Below are 14,483 nucleotides of genomic sequence, written 5' to 3'. Positions count from 1 at the left end.
CTTTTAAAAATATTCAGAGCCAGCTCAGTACTGCCTGTTTCAGAAGGGAGCGCATGCTGCATGGGCACTGCTAAACCTTTTGACGTGAAGCTTGAAACACACAACTTCTGCTGCATTATCTCTGTATTTTGGTGTAAAATGGGTAATATCCTATATTAGAGCTTATGTTTGGGGGAAAAAAAATAATTGAAGGAGTTCTCTAAGGCTAGTAATACAGAAAGAAAACAAAATTGATGTACAGCACCAAATGGTTAAACTAAGGAAGGAGCAGGATGGTGTCTGAGGTACTGCAACACACCACAAACTTGCATTACAAGTGTTACAGTGGCGTGCTGATTCTGCCATTCATCATCCTATCACAGCCGCTTGCTGACTGTCCTATTAATCACTGTGTCACACTTCAGAGACTCCTTACAGATTTCCCTAATAGCCCGTGTGGGATCAGCACTTTTTGCAAGGCAGGAGTTGCGCTGGGAGTCTGCTGGGGAATATATTCACCTGCAATTCCAGGCTGGAGCAGTCCTCTGTTTGCACCAGGCTGTAAAACACAAGACAAACAGCACTCATCCCACTTTCAAGGGCCATAAATTCCTGTTAGGTTTCCAGGTAAGATGAAGATAATGCGTATCCTGCGTGGACATGACACGAGAGGTTAAAATAACTAAAATAACTGCAGTAAGTACGTGAATTGCACTACACAAACCTGTAAAATAACCCAGGCACATGAAACAGGGAGTCAGAAGCTGGAGAGAGGTGGGAGTACAGATTATAAAACCATGAAAACTCAATTAAAGCTGTACAGTGAAGCCGACCAAACAAATACTTCTTTTTTCTTTTCCTTAAATACGTGTTACACACTTTAAGGTTTGATATTCATGGTATGTTGCCTTGTACCACTGTCTGTAAGAAACCTTTCCTCAAATCCCATCTCTTTAGGAGTCTGGTACCCCAGTACCAGGTATTTTGGGAGAACGGAGGGAAAGGATTTGCTACAACCCATCCCACCTTTTTCTCCCCCAAATCAACAGCACTGCCAAAGAGATGCTGAGCCTCCCTCCTGCACCACCGACCCCCTCTGCTCTGGACAGCATCTTGCAGAGATTTCCAAGTCATCGTGAGTCGTGCGCAGCTCCACCTCTGACCCTTCCTGTCCGCGATTCCTGAGCAACACGCTTTATCTAATTAATTCAGTGGTTTTTAGGAAACCACTTCTCCCTGCCAGTTTTTAAACCCAGAGGAATTTTCTAGATGTGCAGTGACAGCGCATGAGTAATAGCTCCCTCATTAAACTACCAGGGAGTCATAAAGCATAACAAATTGTTCAGCTTCCCAGTGTTTTTCCGATTGGCTTTCCCTTTCCAAGCCCTGTAGTGCTCGCAAACATCCCAACCATCCGCGTGACGTCATTTATAGTCAGAAGCCTTAACGGAAACAACGTGTCCACGTTGCTCAATCCACTGGTATTCTCGCCGTCATTTATTTTTGCCCTAGGGCAGATTTAAGTTGTTTTCCTTTTTTAAATCAAGAGCTGGTTTTGCCCACAAGAAAGGGTCACGGTCAAGAAGCAGGGTGGGACAGTGCGGGAAGCTGTAAAGATGTGAACGACGAGAATAAACCCCGCTCTCCCACGGCAGGGCTCTGCATCCGCCACCACCACATCCACACTCACTGCTTCTCCTGCATTTCAAAAATGCACATCAGTAGGGAAAGGAGAAATTCTGCCGAAGCTAAGAATACAGCTTTGCTTCTGAATAAGGTAGCTGTGTTTCTGGATTTGTTGGTAGGTAGAAAAAGGTCATTTCTTCCCTTTCAGGCTCTGGGAGTCAAACTGTCCCGAAGACAGCCTGCTGGTTCATGACATACCTTGTAACCATGATTCCTACAGTAGTTTCTGAGAATGAGGGGCAAGACTCAGCCTCCTGCTGGCCTGTTCAGGATGAAGCAGCTTGTGCTTTGTGCTGATCCAGGTGTACGCACCACTTCAGAGACTAAATCCTACCAGCTTCTTTCTGGATTCACCTCTGGCAGGTGCAAGATAACAGATCTGGAGATTCATACAATCCCAGACTGGTTTGGGTTGGAAGGAACCTCAAAGTCCACCTCATCCCAGCCCCTGCTATGGCAGGGACACCTTCCACCAGCCCAAGTTGCCCAAAGCCCCATACAGCCTGGCCTTGGGCACTGCCAGAGATGGGGCAGCCACAGCTCCTCTGGGCAGCCTGGGCCTCACTGCCCTCTAAGTCCTGCAAAGAACGCAGTAAAGATGAGAACAGTCCCACCACCTTTTAAAAAAAAATAGATTAAAAAAAAAAAAAGCATAACGAGATAAATTCTGTCCTGCCTAGGAGATGAAAAGGTTTGAGAATATTTGTATTTAGCATTTATTCTGATAAAACTACAGAAAATGCTATCAAGACAGCATGATTGTCAGCATAAACCTGTAAGATGCAGGTTTACCAACAGATCCTCATGCTACAGATGGCAAAGAGAAAGACAAAATCAAGTCAGAGTAAGCTGACCTAGCATCTCACACCACCAAGACCTGAAATCTGTCTTTTAGGAAGCAGCAGAAAGAGAAAGAATGAAGAGGAACATGGAGTTCTAGATCATGGCTCACAGCGCGTTTGGCAAAGTGGCGAGGAGACCCATTAATGTACCAAGCTCACTGACCTTATATATTTCTCCAGGCAAGGGCTAGAAAACGAAACAGCTGAGCACTTACTCCCTTGTAGAGAAACCTGTTGGCATCTTGCTCTTTATCTCCAAGTCAACGGTTTTGATACTGAGAAAAAATCATCTTTAAATACACATCTGAGACTGAAAACGAGCACAGTGATTTAAGTCAGCAAGAGTCTGCTTGAGCAGTAACCGAGAAAAGACGCCAGCCCAGCGGTTCAGGAGCCTCACTGCTGGTATCTCACTGGGGTTTGGCATTCAGGCTGTCAGATCTGGCTCTTGGCATTGCTGTGCAAGTGGCAACGGAGGCTGGATCAGCTTGCCAGCCTAGCTCATCCCACCAAAAGGCACCGAGGTACTGGTGGGAAACGGGGATTTCCAGCAGGGTTGAGATACACGGCAGGCACAGTGGCAGATTGCACTGATGAACTGAAAGGGAATTGGAAATTTGGGGTATTTTAGAGAAGGTTTGTGTAAGATGAGACAAGGGAATAGCACAGGAAATGAATTACGAAGACAGACAAAACTCTCACTGCCCCACGAGCATGCCAAAGCCAAGCTCTTCCAAGGGTTCAGAAATCAGGTCTTTGGGTAGATGCTGAAAACATCCAAGACTGGATGTTAGTGTGAAAGAACAAGGTAAATAAACCCTCAAATCTTTGCTAACTGTCCTTCGTAGCCAGTCCTGTGCTCCTGTTCAAGCTGAATGTTTCAGAAACAAGCACGCTACTACACCAGACTTTGCAAAGTGTTTCCAAAGCGGCAGGGACCACCAGGCCAGCTGACAGCTCCTCATTTAAAAAAAAGCAAGGAGAAACAAAAAGCCAACCTCTTTTCTAGGCGGTGAATGACACCGGCATGAGACTGACAACTTTTGGAATGAGGTCATCTCCGCTTCCCTTCAGAAATGATGCTAGCAAGTACAATTAACAGTAATTAAAAACTCCTTTCACAAAGGGACACTATACGTTTATTATCTCTGTTGAAGCCTAATCAAAACCATCACAATGGGCTTGTTGATTTTTTAAAACCAAGACATGATAGAAGAGAGAAGGAAATTGGCAATGAAAAACAGAAGCCCAATTTTCTTATGTGCTGTAGTGTTTTGGCTCAACATGTACGTTGTCCCCTACTTTCATAGAACAACTCACTATTTACGACTAAGCAATGACAGAACAACCAAAAATTCTTGTTTGGAAACAAAAAGCTTAATGGGCAAATATGTGTGACCTTGACACCAAAATTTTGACAGCAGCGTAAGCAGTAAGCTACAGTCACACTCACCAAGAGCTACTGGCTTTGAATCTGAGCATTTTCTTTCCCAGGTATCCAGCTGCAAAAACATCTTTAGTTTCTCTGCATCCCAATCGACTATTACAAATTCTGCGGTGTTCACTGCAAGGACATGAAATATTTTTTTATTTCTAAACTATTTCTTACTTGCTTCACCTTATATGGGAGCAAGATCACTCAGTATGAATGTGCCATTGCTGAAATATAACAGTATCTGCAGCTCTGGTCATTTTAGGTGCTGTGCAGTGCCCTGCCTGGCCTACAGCTACTATCTACAGCATTGCATCAGTCCCAGAAAACTCACGTTGTACCTGCTGGCCCCACAGATACGTCCCAGGTACCCTGAGGTGTCTCTAAGGCACCCCACACCCGCGTGCCAGCAACTGAATCCTGTCTCTGGGCATTTGTAGACAGGTACATGAGAAGGCATTAAGTTATTTGGTCTTTGTGCCAGAGCCAAATCCCACCCATGTAGTCTGCTGCACATCCACAGTGTAGCAAGAATTAAAAAAAAAAAAAAAAAAAAGGAAAGTGAAACAACAAAAAACCTTTATAAAGGTTTTTGTTTTTGCTGTGGGCAGTGAAGGTTCCACTGCTCTTTCCCAAGGAGGACATTTAGATGTTGGTGTCTCCCTCCGAAAGCAGGCAGAGCTGCCAGATGGGATTTACCAGCAGAGCTTTAAGGCACAGATTAGACCTTGGCAAGTGGCTTTGCCCAGGAACAGGAGCCCTTAGATCATGAGATTTGTTCCTGAAGGATTTACTGCTGTAACCCCGAAGCATCCCTGCTGCTACGCACCTGAACGCTGCCTATGGCCATCGTGGATGGGTTTCACGGCCCCGCCGAGCCTCCTCGCTGTAGCAGGGGTAAATGATTTGCTCAACCAAGCCCATTTTAGAGAAGGTGGCTACTGCTGGGAAATGAGAGTGTTAAGAGGAGAGTGCCGAGCACAGGACCACCTGTCCATGGCAGGAGAGGTGCCAGCAGCAGCCAGGAATAGCAGCGGGCGGAAGGGAAGGAAATTCAGGCTCTTAAGCAAGAGGTCAAGCCAACCCCAGCTCCTCGGCACTTCAAGGATGGGTTTGCAGTGAATCCCTGCTGGTACCGAGCACGAGGTGGGAAGGCTGAGGGCCACGCAGAGGGAGGATGTTGTGAACCACGAGCAGAGAGGTCTGCTGCTGGTGTCTGGTGTGTGCGCTTACAGCTGGGCTGACTGTAAACAGGGCGACCACGTGGCATCCGGAGTGTCACTCACCGACTTCCTCAGTGTCACACAGCCTTACAACAGCGGCGTCAACGTCTACCAGCCCAGCAGGCGCCTGCAAAAAACAGGAGCCTTTATGCAGCTCCTATGAACAACGCCCATCTCAGCCATCTTCCATGACTCAGGGATCCGTTTCTGGATGCTCGCGCGTGTTTTCCACTTCCTTTCCCTGCAGTGTATGTAACAGAAACGAATCTGAGTGCTGACACAGTGAGTAGATTGATTGCAGTCTTTTATTTTTTGGACCGAGGCCCAATTTTCTGTCTGATCTGGTTCTCAGATAGGAGGTTGTACATTGTCACGTAGTTTGTAGAAGCAGTTGCTACACTGATTTGACAAGATAGGCAGGGCTGTGCATCTGCGTATCAGAAAGCCAGATCGTGGGCACAGCAGATGCATCAAATTTTCTCAGAATAATAAACTGGAGATTTACTGAAAACAATATGGAAATAATTTGATGGGCTTCTTCCAACCAGGCAGATAGAAATACAGGTCAAATCTGCAGAGCACGTTCAAATTTGCATGCTCATGTTTTAAAAGCAATTTGAGAAGAAAACATTTTAGACTGTTATCAAGCCTGGGAGACAGCAGACTTGGACTGTTTTCTTGTACTATATTACACTGCTGACCGTGGAGCATGCCAGGTTCTGGAAAAAAATCAACTTTCAATCAATTCCCCAAGTGACAGGTGAAATTTCCCAATTGCTCAGTATCCAGAAGGTGCCACCACGAGCTGGAATTAAGCTCATAGATGCTGTCTGCTGCCGAGCACTTCAAAAACCCGGTCTTTTAAAGGACGGCTCTACGCTCAAAATGGAAATTCATTAGTCAGTACGTGCCAGAAATGGAAGCAAATATATCTGACAAACTCGAGCAGCTCAGAAGCCCTTTTCTAAAGGTGTGCCTGCAGCACAGAAAGCTGATTTATTTATTTTAAAAAAAATAATAATACTGCTTAAGCAACAACAGCTCGGTTACAGATTTTGAGACTGGAAAAGTTCATCTCCAATTTTCCTTATCATGATTATCCCATTCTCTGACACAATTTTATTAACTCCATTCAAGAGAGAAGTATTTGTACGCAGCTTTTAATGGGCGTACCACCTTGAGATCATTTTTGACAGAGATTTACACCTTGTGATCTGCATGTACACTTCTGGATCAGAACCACAAAGCTTCCAGCACCTCCTGAACCATCGGGGGAAGCAGGCACTTGGATCTCTTACTCTGTGTTAGCTGGCCAGCATTTCTTCTAGGAAATGAACTGAGTATTTTTTTAAGCAGAAGAAGTGTTTGCCCACAAATGGATTGGTCCTACGGGGCCCAGCAAGACAGAAGAGTGAAACCCTATTTCTGGCAACAAGTAGGAAGCTCCAAACAATTCCTCAGACCAGAACTGCAACCTAACAAGTCCATGCACTGAAGTCTCCATCCATAAAACACAGCAACACGCCAACAGGGAGCCACGGATTTTAATACAAAGGTGTGCGATGGATCTGCCAGATGGCAAGCACCACGAAAATATTATTACACACACAATTTTAATACTAGGCAAATACATCTTGCACGTAGCTGCAGTCTTAAGGCAGCAAACAACTCACACACATGACTGATCGTAGCTAGGAAAAAAACAACTCAGACAAAACCAGAGAATCACAAGGGACGGGTGCTGGGTTTTTTTGTTTGTTTTGTTTTTTGTTTTGTTTGTTTTGCTTTTTTTAAACCACCCTCCTCGCCCTACTCCCATTTCAGCATTTTAAAGAGTTTCAGAGCGCTAAGAATATTCTTACTTCTTGTTGAAGCTGTCTGGCCGTTTTCCTATGGACGCTACCTCAGGATTATAGAGTCAGTACAGCTACCAACATTAACTGCTTGCTCTATTTTTCCTGAGATCAAGTGAGCATTTCCCTTCACTTTCTCTTGAGTGTGTCCCTTCGACAAACAAACAGAAAAAGCCCGGTAATGAAAGTATTAAGAGATAATATCGCCAGAAATAAAATCTACTTTACAACAGCAGGAAACAATTAAGATAATACGTAGACTTTAGGCCACCTACTCCCGTTTAGTGTTTAGAACGATAGCTGGAAAGGCTTAAGACCTCTACGGGGCAAAAGTGAAATAAAAATCGAAGTGAAATAAGCCAAGCAAAGGGGATGTAGTTCTGAGCAACGCACCTTTTGACCATGTTGTTGTGAACTTTCTCCGTAGCGTCTAAAATAACTCTGCTCCACTGCATAATCCCAAGCCTTGAGAAAATTAGTAAGCCTCCTTCCCTGTCGTAGCTTCCTGCACCTGCCCCTACAGGTAATAAGGATTAGAAGGATCAGAATCGCGATGTTTATGAAACTTGTTTTCTGCTCCGAAAGCAGCTCATTTCTTATGCTTAAAATGAAAGGAGTGGCTGCTTTAAAAAAAAAAAAAAAAAGGAAAGAAAAACAACATAATGAAAAGGAAGCACACACCCATATGGAAAAAAATGGCAAAAGACGAAGCATGCTTATTACGAATGCTCTGTAACCTTGTCACCCACAAAAAAGAAACAAACAATTAATTAAACAGAAAGGAAACTTCAAGGTTTTCTTTCCTACGTACTCTCAGAAATCTGATGACTATCTGTATTTCCATCGCAGGCGCACGCTGCTCTTACGATTGTTGTTCTGAGCCTTAGCATCAAGCGTAACAGCAAACAAGCTCCTAGCTAGGGCTGCAGTTGTCAGTACTACAACAGTTCCTGTGCAATCCCACTGTCAGCAAGTGCGAGCAGTGCTTCTGACCCAGCCACTCAATTCCTGCAGCTCCTCAAACACCGAGCACGTGTGAACGCTCCTGTGATTTGAGCTTATGTAAGTAATGCAAATCCTGGGCTTTGACAGATCCACAGCCCAGCAGGCTTGCATTAAACACACCCCCACGTTCCTCTGCACCTTACCTCGCAGCACGGTTACTACAGCATTTCAACAGCAGCACGAGATCTGGTTTCTTTCTAACAGCACGACATCTGCTTAAGCGCAGCGAACGCTTTCTGGGTTTGACAGAAAAAGCACGCTGCCTGCTGCACGAGCTCGCCTGGCTGCAGTTACAAGCTTTGGAGGAGTTTTGCTGTGCAACAGGTGGTGGATTTGAAGATGAGATTTCTCTCTGGGGATGGTTTGAAGAGTTAGATGCCCTGATGCCTGTCCCAGATGCTGGTGTAACCCAGCTGCAGGGACTTTGTGCCCCACAAGGAGAACTGGCACCTTGCTGGCAGGCAGTAGCAAAAACCCCGTGGTGCTGGGCTGGGTCCCCCTTCCCAGAGCAGCCTCCAGAGCACGCCGTGGGCTGAAACCACCCGTGTAGGATGAAATGACAACCACAGAGTCACCGTGCTCCTTACAGCAGGCTGCTTGGTCTTCATCCTGACCTTACATCCACGTGCAACCAACGTGGTTTTCCTCAAAAAACAGGTTCAGTAAGGGGTAACTCTCACCTTGCCTGGTTACTTGATGCAAAAAGCAGCAGGGCCAGGTCTGCAGCAGGATGTTTCGGTGCAGCACCACGTGTTAGTTATTCCTTAGCAAACACACACCTTTCGGGCAGCTAAGATAAAGACCGTAACTTCCTGCAGGAGTCATTCACCTCTATGCGGACTTCAAAAGGACTTGCTTTCTTACAATAAATATTGAAAATGTACCACACACAACTTAGAGTAACTTAACGGGATAGTGGAGCCATTACCTTCAACAATAGCCCGACTGTACCCGGCTAGGAAAAGGTCACAGCTGGGGCTGTAACTCTGCCATGGTAAATTACAAACAATTACTGATTAGACATAGTGAGCTATGGCCAGCCTGACACCGGTTGTGGTAAAAGATCCTAATGAAAGTCATCAGCCAAGGTTTGATAATTATTTTAAGTGACTGCAACATCATGTTTCATTCATTGCAAAGAAATGCGTTTCAGGTTCGGGAGATGCTGTAATGCTGCGTTGTACGCTCATACTTTGACCTCATCTGTCACTTCTGTACCTTTTATCTCAGCCTCTCCAATGAGGATGGTCACCACGTGGGTGCCGGAGCCCTGAGGCTGGGGTGTCCCCTCTTTGGAGAGCTTCAGAAGCCACCTGGACATGAGCGGGGTGGGAGCAGAGGCTGGGGCTCTGCGGTACTTGCCACCTAACTCCTTCCACCTGCAGCTCTGGGCTGTTTCCACTGCTGGCAACGTCCACCACGACCAGCAGCGCTCCAGATGTGCTCAGGCGTGTGCTGGGTTCATGTGGTTTCTCCGTGACTTCGTCAGAGCCAAAACCACCTTCAAATAGTAAAGGTTTTACATATTCCTGCATGACCACGAGCAGCACACAGCCGCATGAGCAAGGCCAAGCTGGCTGCACGCAGACAGACACACGGACATTTATTTGGCAGAGCCAACGAGCTGCCCTCCCACGAGCTGCAGCAGGCTGCTGGAAAGCAACCGAGGTCTCGAGGTCCTCTGCTGAGCACAGTGCAGTGCCTGCACCAGCACCCAACTCATCCACATGCCTGGAGGGGGATGATTTTTCCCCTTCCTTCAGGTATTGCCATGAAGCCGACCCATGAAGCTGCTTCAACCTTCCTGCTACATACCTACCCCTCCAGTCACCCACTCCTACCTCCTCTCGCACTTGCCAGTCTAATTACCCGCCCACTCGCATTTTCTCTTACTCACTCACTAACCCACCCCTTTACATGTTTCTCATTCATTTCCCCATTCAGTTACACAATCCCATCCTCAAATACCTTCAAACCACTCGGCAATAGTAATTTTGCCTCCTGCAATATTCCTGTCCTCACCTCTCTCATCAACATCCCTACCCTGCGTCGAGCTTCTTAGGTGGCTTTAAGGAAGGCAACCGAAAAGTCTTCTCTGGAGGCTTGCCATGCAACCCTCTCATCATTTGGGGCATTCTGCAATGAGAACAGGAATAAAATGCTTCAGAAACCAGAGATTTAGGCTGAAGGCGCCGGGGTATGACCGTAGGCCACTCTTTGAATGGTCTGGTTCAGGCCAGCGTGGCCACGGGCCAGCTCACACCAAACCCAAACCAGCCGCTCTCTCATGGGGTGAGAGCAAGAACAATGCCCGTTTGTCTTCCTTATGGCCAAGGATATTTATTTTGGGGGGTGTTGGTCAAGCTCTTTGTGGTGAAGACGCTGGAAATTGTGGAGATGACCCTGCCTGGGCGCCCAAGACTTCTTGTAGCGAAGACCAAGCATTGAGAAACAAACAACAAGCAAACAACCCCCAGATCCCACCAAGATGAGCGCAACTCTAAAAAGAAACAGTATTTATAACGTGGTTCTGAGAACGACAGAGGATAATGGAAAGAGGGAAAAAAATGAAGATGCAGATAATGACAAAACAACTTCCACCATTTCTGTCACTGAAACGTCCCCTTTCGTTCCTTTTCCCTGCAACGCCTTCTGCAGACTTGCCTGCACAGGATCACTTCCCCACAGCCTAAATGCCACAACAGAGTTAAAAATCACTTTTTTTTTTACACTGGCACAACTACCCCACCCCAAAAAAAACACTTCCAGAGTAAATCTGGCCTTTTCAGGTAACTTTCAGCAATTTCTCAAGTGACACCAGCACAGACCACTCTTATCCTGGAATAAAATATACACTGTAGAAATTATCCTATTAGCAGTTTGGTTTAAAACCTATCTTTAATCAGATTTTTTTTTCCCCAAATCCTAAAGATCTGAACGTGCAGCACTTAGGTAAGTGATATATTAATATTCAAGAGCCCCAAATACTGTTCTGCTCATATTTGCAGGCTGTTAACATCACGGAGAGAAGAATTGCTGGAAGATGAGACCGCAGACTCGAAACAATGTGGTGAAACAAAGAAACGGAAAAATTTAGGCCAAAGATCAGGCAAAGAAAAATCTCACCATCAAACTTGGTGGAAAAGCAGATCGAAGTGGAAGGCCAAGTTCTTAGAGTATCTCTAGCCATAAACCGCAGAAGCAAAGAAAAAAAAAAAGAAATGCAGCAGAAAACAAGTCCTGGCAGGATGATGGTCTGGATGATCTAATGCACTTTCCATCTCTAACATCTATGACTCTGTAATTCCGTAAGAGCACTTACCAGAGGGCTGGCAAACTTCAGCACCAGCTCAATCGGCTGATAATAACGTGATAATCAAAGTCTTCCACCAAAAGGATGCCCTTGTGTCTGTGTGCTGCAGTTACGCCACGCCGCCTTCCTTCGACGTCGTGCACGGCGTTGCCATTAGAGAGCCTGATGTGAATGGCAGTAATTACAGAGTTGTGTATAGCTCTCCGAAACAGGCAAAACAGAGTTTAAGTAATTAAAGAGACAATCATCATCATTCTCACAAAATGCCCAGGGTCAACTTTTGACAGCAGATCTGATGATGCAGAGTTCAACTCTGTCACTGCTTATGCATGCAAATAACTTTACTCATGCATGCAAGTAAGCATTAGCAGGACTGGATCCATCCTAAAAGGCATTTTCAACTATTTACCCCTGATTTTTGGGCTTAGAAAATTCTCCCTCTTGGTTAAATACCAGGTTGGGTCTCTGATCATGTGCTTTGCTGTTTGCAAGTTATTAGGTGAGTGTACCTGCAGAAAGCAGATAGAGCACGAGCGCAACTTTCATCTTTAAAGCATGTGTGCAAGAAAACTGGGTTCTAACAAGAAAAACGTTAAGAATAGAGAAGTTTACAAGAAAACTACGAAAGCAAAAGAACCTCCAGAGCAGAAAAAAGGAATATAAACAGATAATTCTTTATGACATGAAGAACTCTACGTGTCTGCTAGAATCCCTCTGCCTGAATCACCTCTGCCCTGAAAGCTTCTTTGGAGTCTGGGTCTTCTTTTGGGTCTGGGATCTTTTATTGTTCTTTTCCTGGGCAACAGGAATTCCACCCCGACTCTGATGAGGACAGGGTACGATTTGTGGGATTTGTAATCCTACAAATCCAAAGGCAAGGCCTGGGAGAAGCATCAACAGAAAGAACAATTTGTGATGCTGTTTGAAAAAACACAGTGAATCTCCAAGTGCCACGAGCCTATCAGGCTTTACAAATACTCCTTCTGTACTATTTACGCTGATGACTAGAAATGGTAGCATTGGAGGGACTCCTCTGACACCACACAAGAGGTGTGCCAGCCCTCATCTCAAGTACTTTTGCACTTTTTGGACAGAAAATGGAAAGGAGCAGCTCTGTTACTGGTGTACTGAAGGAGTACATTGAGTACTCGATGCACATGGATGCTCCAATGAAACAGAGACACCTAAAATCCAGGTGCCAGTGGAGAAGAGGGAAGAGTAAAAATGGATAGGTGCATGTTTGGAGGCCAAGGCTCACTAAATGTGTGTCTACACCTGACAAAGCCAGCCCTTAGCTCTAGCTTGAGCTCCACTGTGAATAATAGAGAGGTGAGGGGCAGCTTCCTGATCAGGCTGTGCTGAATTTAATTTTTATGTAGGTGTCAAGGAAAGGGATAGTCCCACCTTCTCCCATGCTTCTGGCTGCGAGTTCCTCCTCCTACTTCATCACCAGCACGAGTGGCCATGCAGCTATGCAATGGCTTGGATCCATTCAGAAAGCCAAAACCTTACTTTCCCTCCACAAAAAGAGGAAGAAAAATCCAATTTTCAACCAGATCAAGAAGATGATCCAGCTCACCTCACAGCCACGTGGTCAGCAGTGCTGGCCTAGGAAGAAGCCAGCCCTGAGACCAGACGTGAAATCTGCACAGCAAATCCTGCTCGGTACGCTCAGGTCACGCTAAAACATCAACTGCAAGACAACATGTAAACATCACGATCCAAAGACACATCCAAAACTGGTCATAACGTTGACTTTGAAGAGTAATCCAAGGGTGAGGGCTCACCTGGGCAGCTGGGCACTTCTCCCCCTGTGGATTCCCCTTCCTACAGTCCTCAAAGCAGCAGCCTTCGGGCAGACCTTGAGCTGAGGCTGCTCCCTGCCCTCCTGGTGGAGCAGTGCCAGCGTGGAGAGGAATTCAAAATCCACAGAGCCATAAAGAGGAGAGAGAAAGCACTGCAGGGCAAGTATGACTCCATGAGAAAGAGACTCCCAGGAGAAGGGCCAGAACCCTATACGCTGATCCCTACCCCGGGAATTGCTCATGCCTACTGCACCGAAGATTAGATAAAATGTATACAGAGCTCCTTTTATACTAAAGCTTCAAAATAGATCCTACGAGCTATGTAAATAGACCGAAGAGCCAGTGAGAGCTCTGCCCTAACAGGAGAACAGCGCATACCTACCTGTATTCTTGGAAATATGCTTATTTTTGGTGGATAAAAGAAAATCAAAAGAGCGAAGCTGGAGATCTTCACGGTTATGACTCACTTCTGCCAACCTCATGTTTTGGCAATAAAGCTGTACGTACAGGAGCCTGTAATAACAGGTCACACAGGGAGTTTCAGTAGCCTCTTAGGTCCTTAAAGCTACAATTCGGGTGAGCAATCTTCGATTCCGAGCACGAATCGTGCCAGAAAACCCCTAAATTCACAGCCTGGCAGGGCAGCACTGCCTGCGGGCAGCCCAGGCCATGAGGAAATGGATAGGAAACGAGGAAAGCCAGCAGGTAGATTCCAGAGATCCCCGTGCACAACTCCTGCAACTTCCCGGCAGCACACGGCTCCTATTCAGAGCCCACACTGCTGGTATGCACACCTTTTCCTTTGGCTCGATGCATGATTTTTGTTTAAATGTTGGCATCCTGATTCCAGCAGAACAATACGAGAGGAAGCGCTCTCCTCTTCCAGCTCCAATTTCCAGCTCGAGCTCACCCGTTTTCTATGCAAACTCCAGCCACAAACTCTGCATTTGGATTGCCACGGGCCACGAAGAGCTGAGCTCCCAAATTTACAACACAATGCAAACAGCAAAACCAACAACGCCTCCCTACCGTGCCTGCACACCTTCAGAAGGGAATCCCTCGGAAGTCAGCACACGTGGATGCCACCAAGACACTGCACACACCTAAAACATCAAGCCTTCGGATGTGTTAGTGAAAGAAATCACGCTACACACCTGCCTATCTCACGTCACGCTGTTTTAGTGTTTTCCTGATACGCAATTTATGACTCGTGCTGAGAAAGATATGGTTTATGATAAAGGTGTTGTTTTGTAATTAGTATTATTTTTTTAATCATGAAGTCTTGCGCTTACTAATGCAATAAGCAGGCAGTTTTCTGTATCAGAGAGGAAGTGCAGTTATACCA

The 14,483-nt window shown here is 45.9% G+C and overlaps 1 protein-coding gene across 19 annotated transcripts in view; it reads right to left on the bottom strand.

The window, feature by feature from the left end:
• LOC119717831 (uncharacterized) overlaps positions 1–14,483 on the bottom strand; it is a 131,092-nt gene that overhangs the window by 22,410 nt on the left and 94,199 nt on the right. For 13 of the 19 annotated variants that reach the window (XR_011811197.1, XR_011811168.1, XR_011811188.1 and 10 more), the window contains 5 exons: positions 7,827–10,156; positions 7,409–7,532; positions 4,769–5,403; positions 3,961–4,071; positions 499–629 (listed from right to left, as the gene is read on the bottom strand). The exons of 1 other annotated variant lie outside the window; for it this stretch is intronic. Coding sequence is in view for 1 of the 18 variants with exons in the window: in XM_072041953.1 (XP_071898054.1) it covers positions 499–538 (40 nt within the window). In the remaining 17 variants the exon portion in view is untranslated. The remainder of the gene's footprint in view (positions 1–498; positions 630–3,960; positions 4,072–4,768; positions 5,404–7,408; positions 7,533–7,826; positions 10,157–14,483) is intronic. 5 more of the 19 variants (XR_011811164.1, XR_011811232.1, XR_011811182.1 and 2 more) reach the window with 5 other exon arrangements.

This window comes from Anas platyrhynchos, chromosome 1 (genome assembly GCF_047663525.1).
Source record: "Anas platyrhynchos isolate ZD024472 breed Pekin duck chromosome 1, IASCAAS_PekinDuck_T2T, whole genome shotgun sequence".
Classification (NCBI taxonomy): Eukaryota; Metazoa; Chordata; class Aves; order Anseriformes; family Anatidae; genus Anas; species Anas platyrhynchos.
The sequence above is the reverse complement of the archived record's forward strand: the minus strand, read 5'-3'. Positions and strand labels throughout refer to the sequence as shown.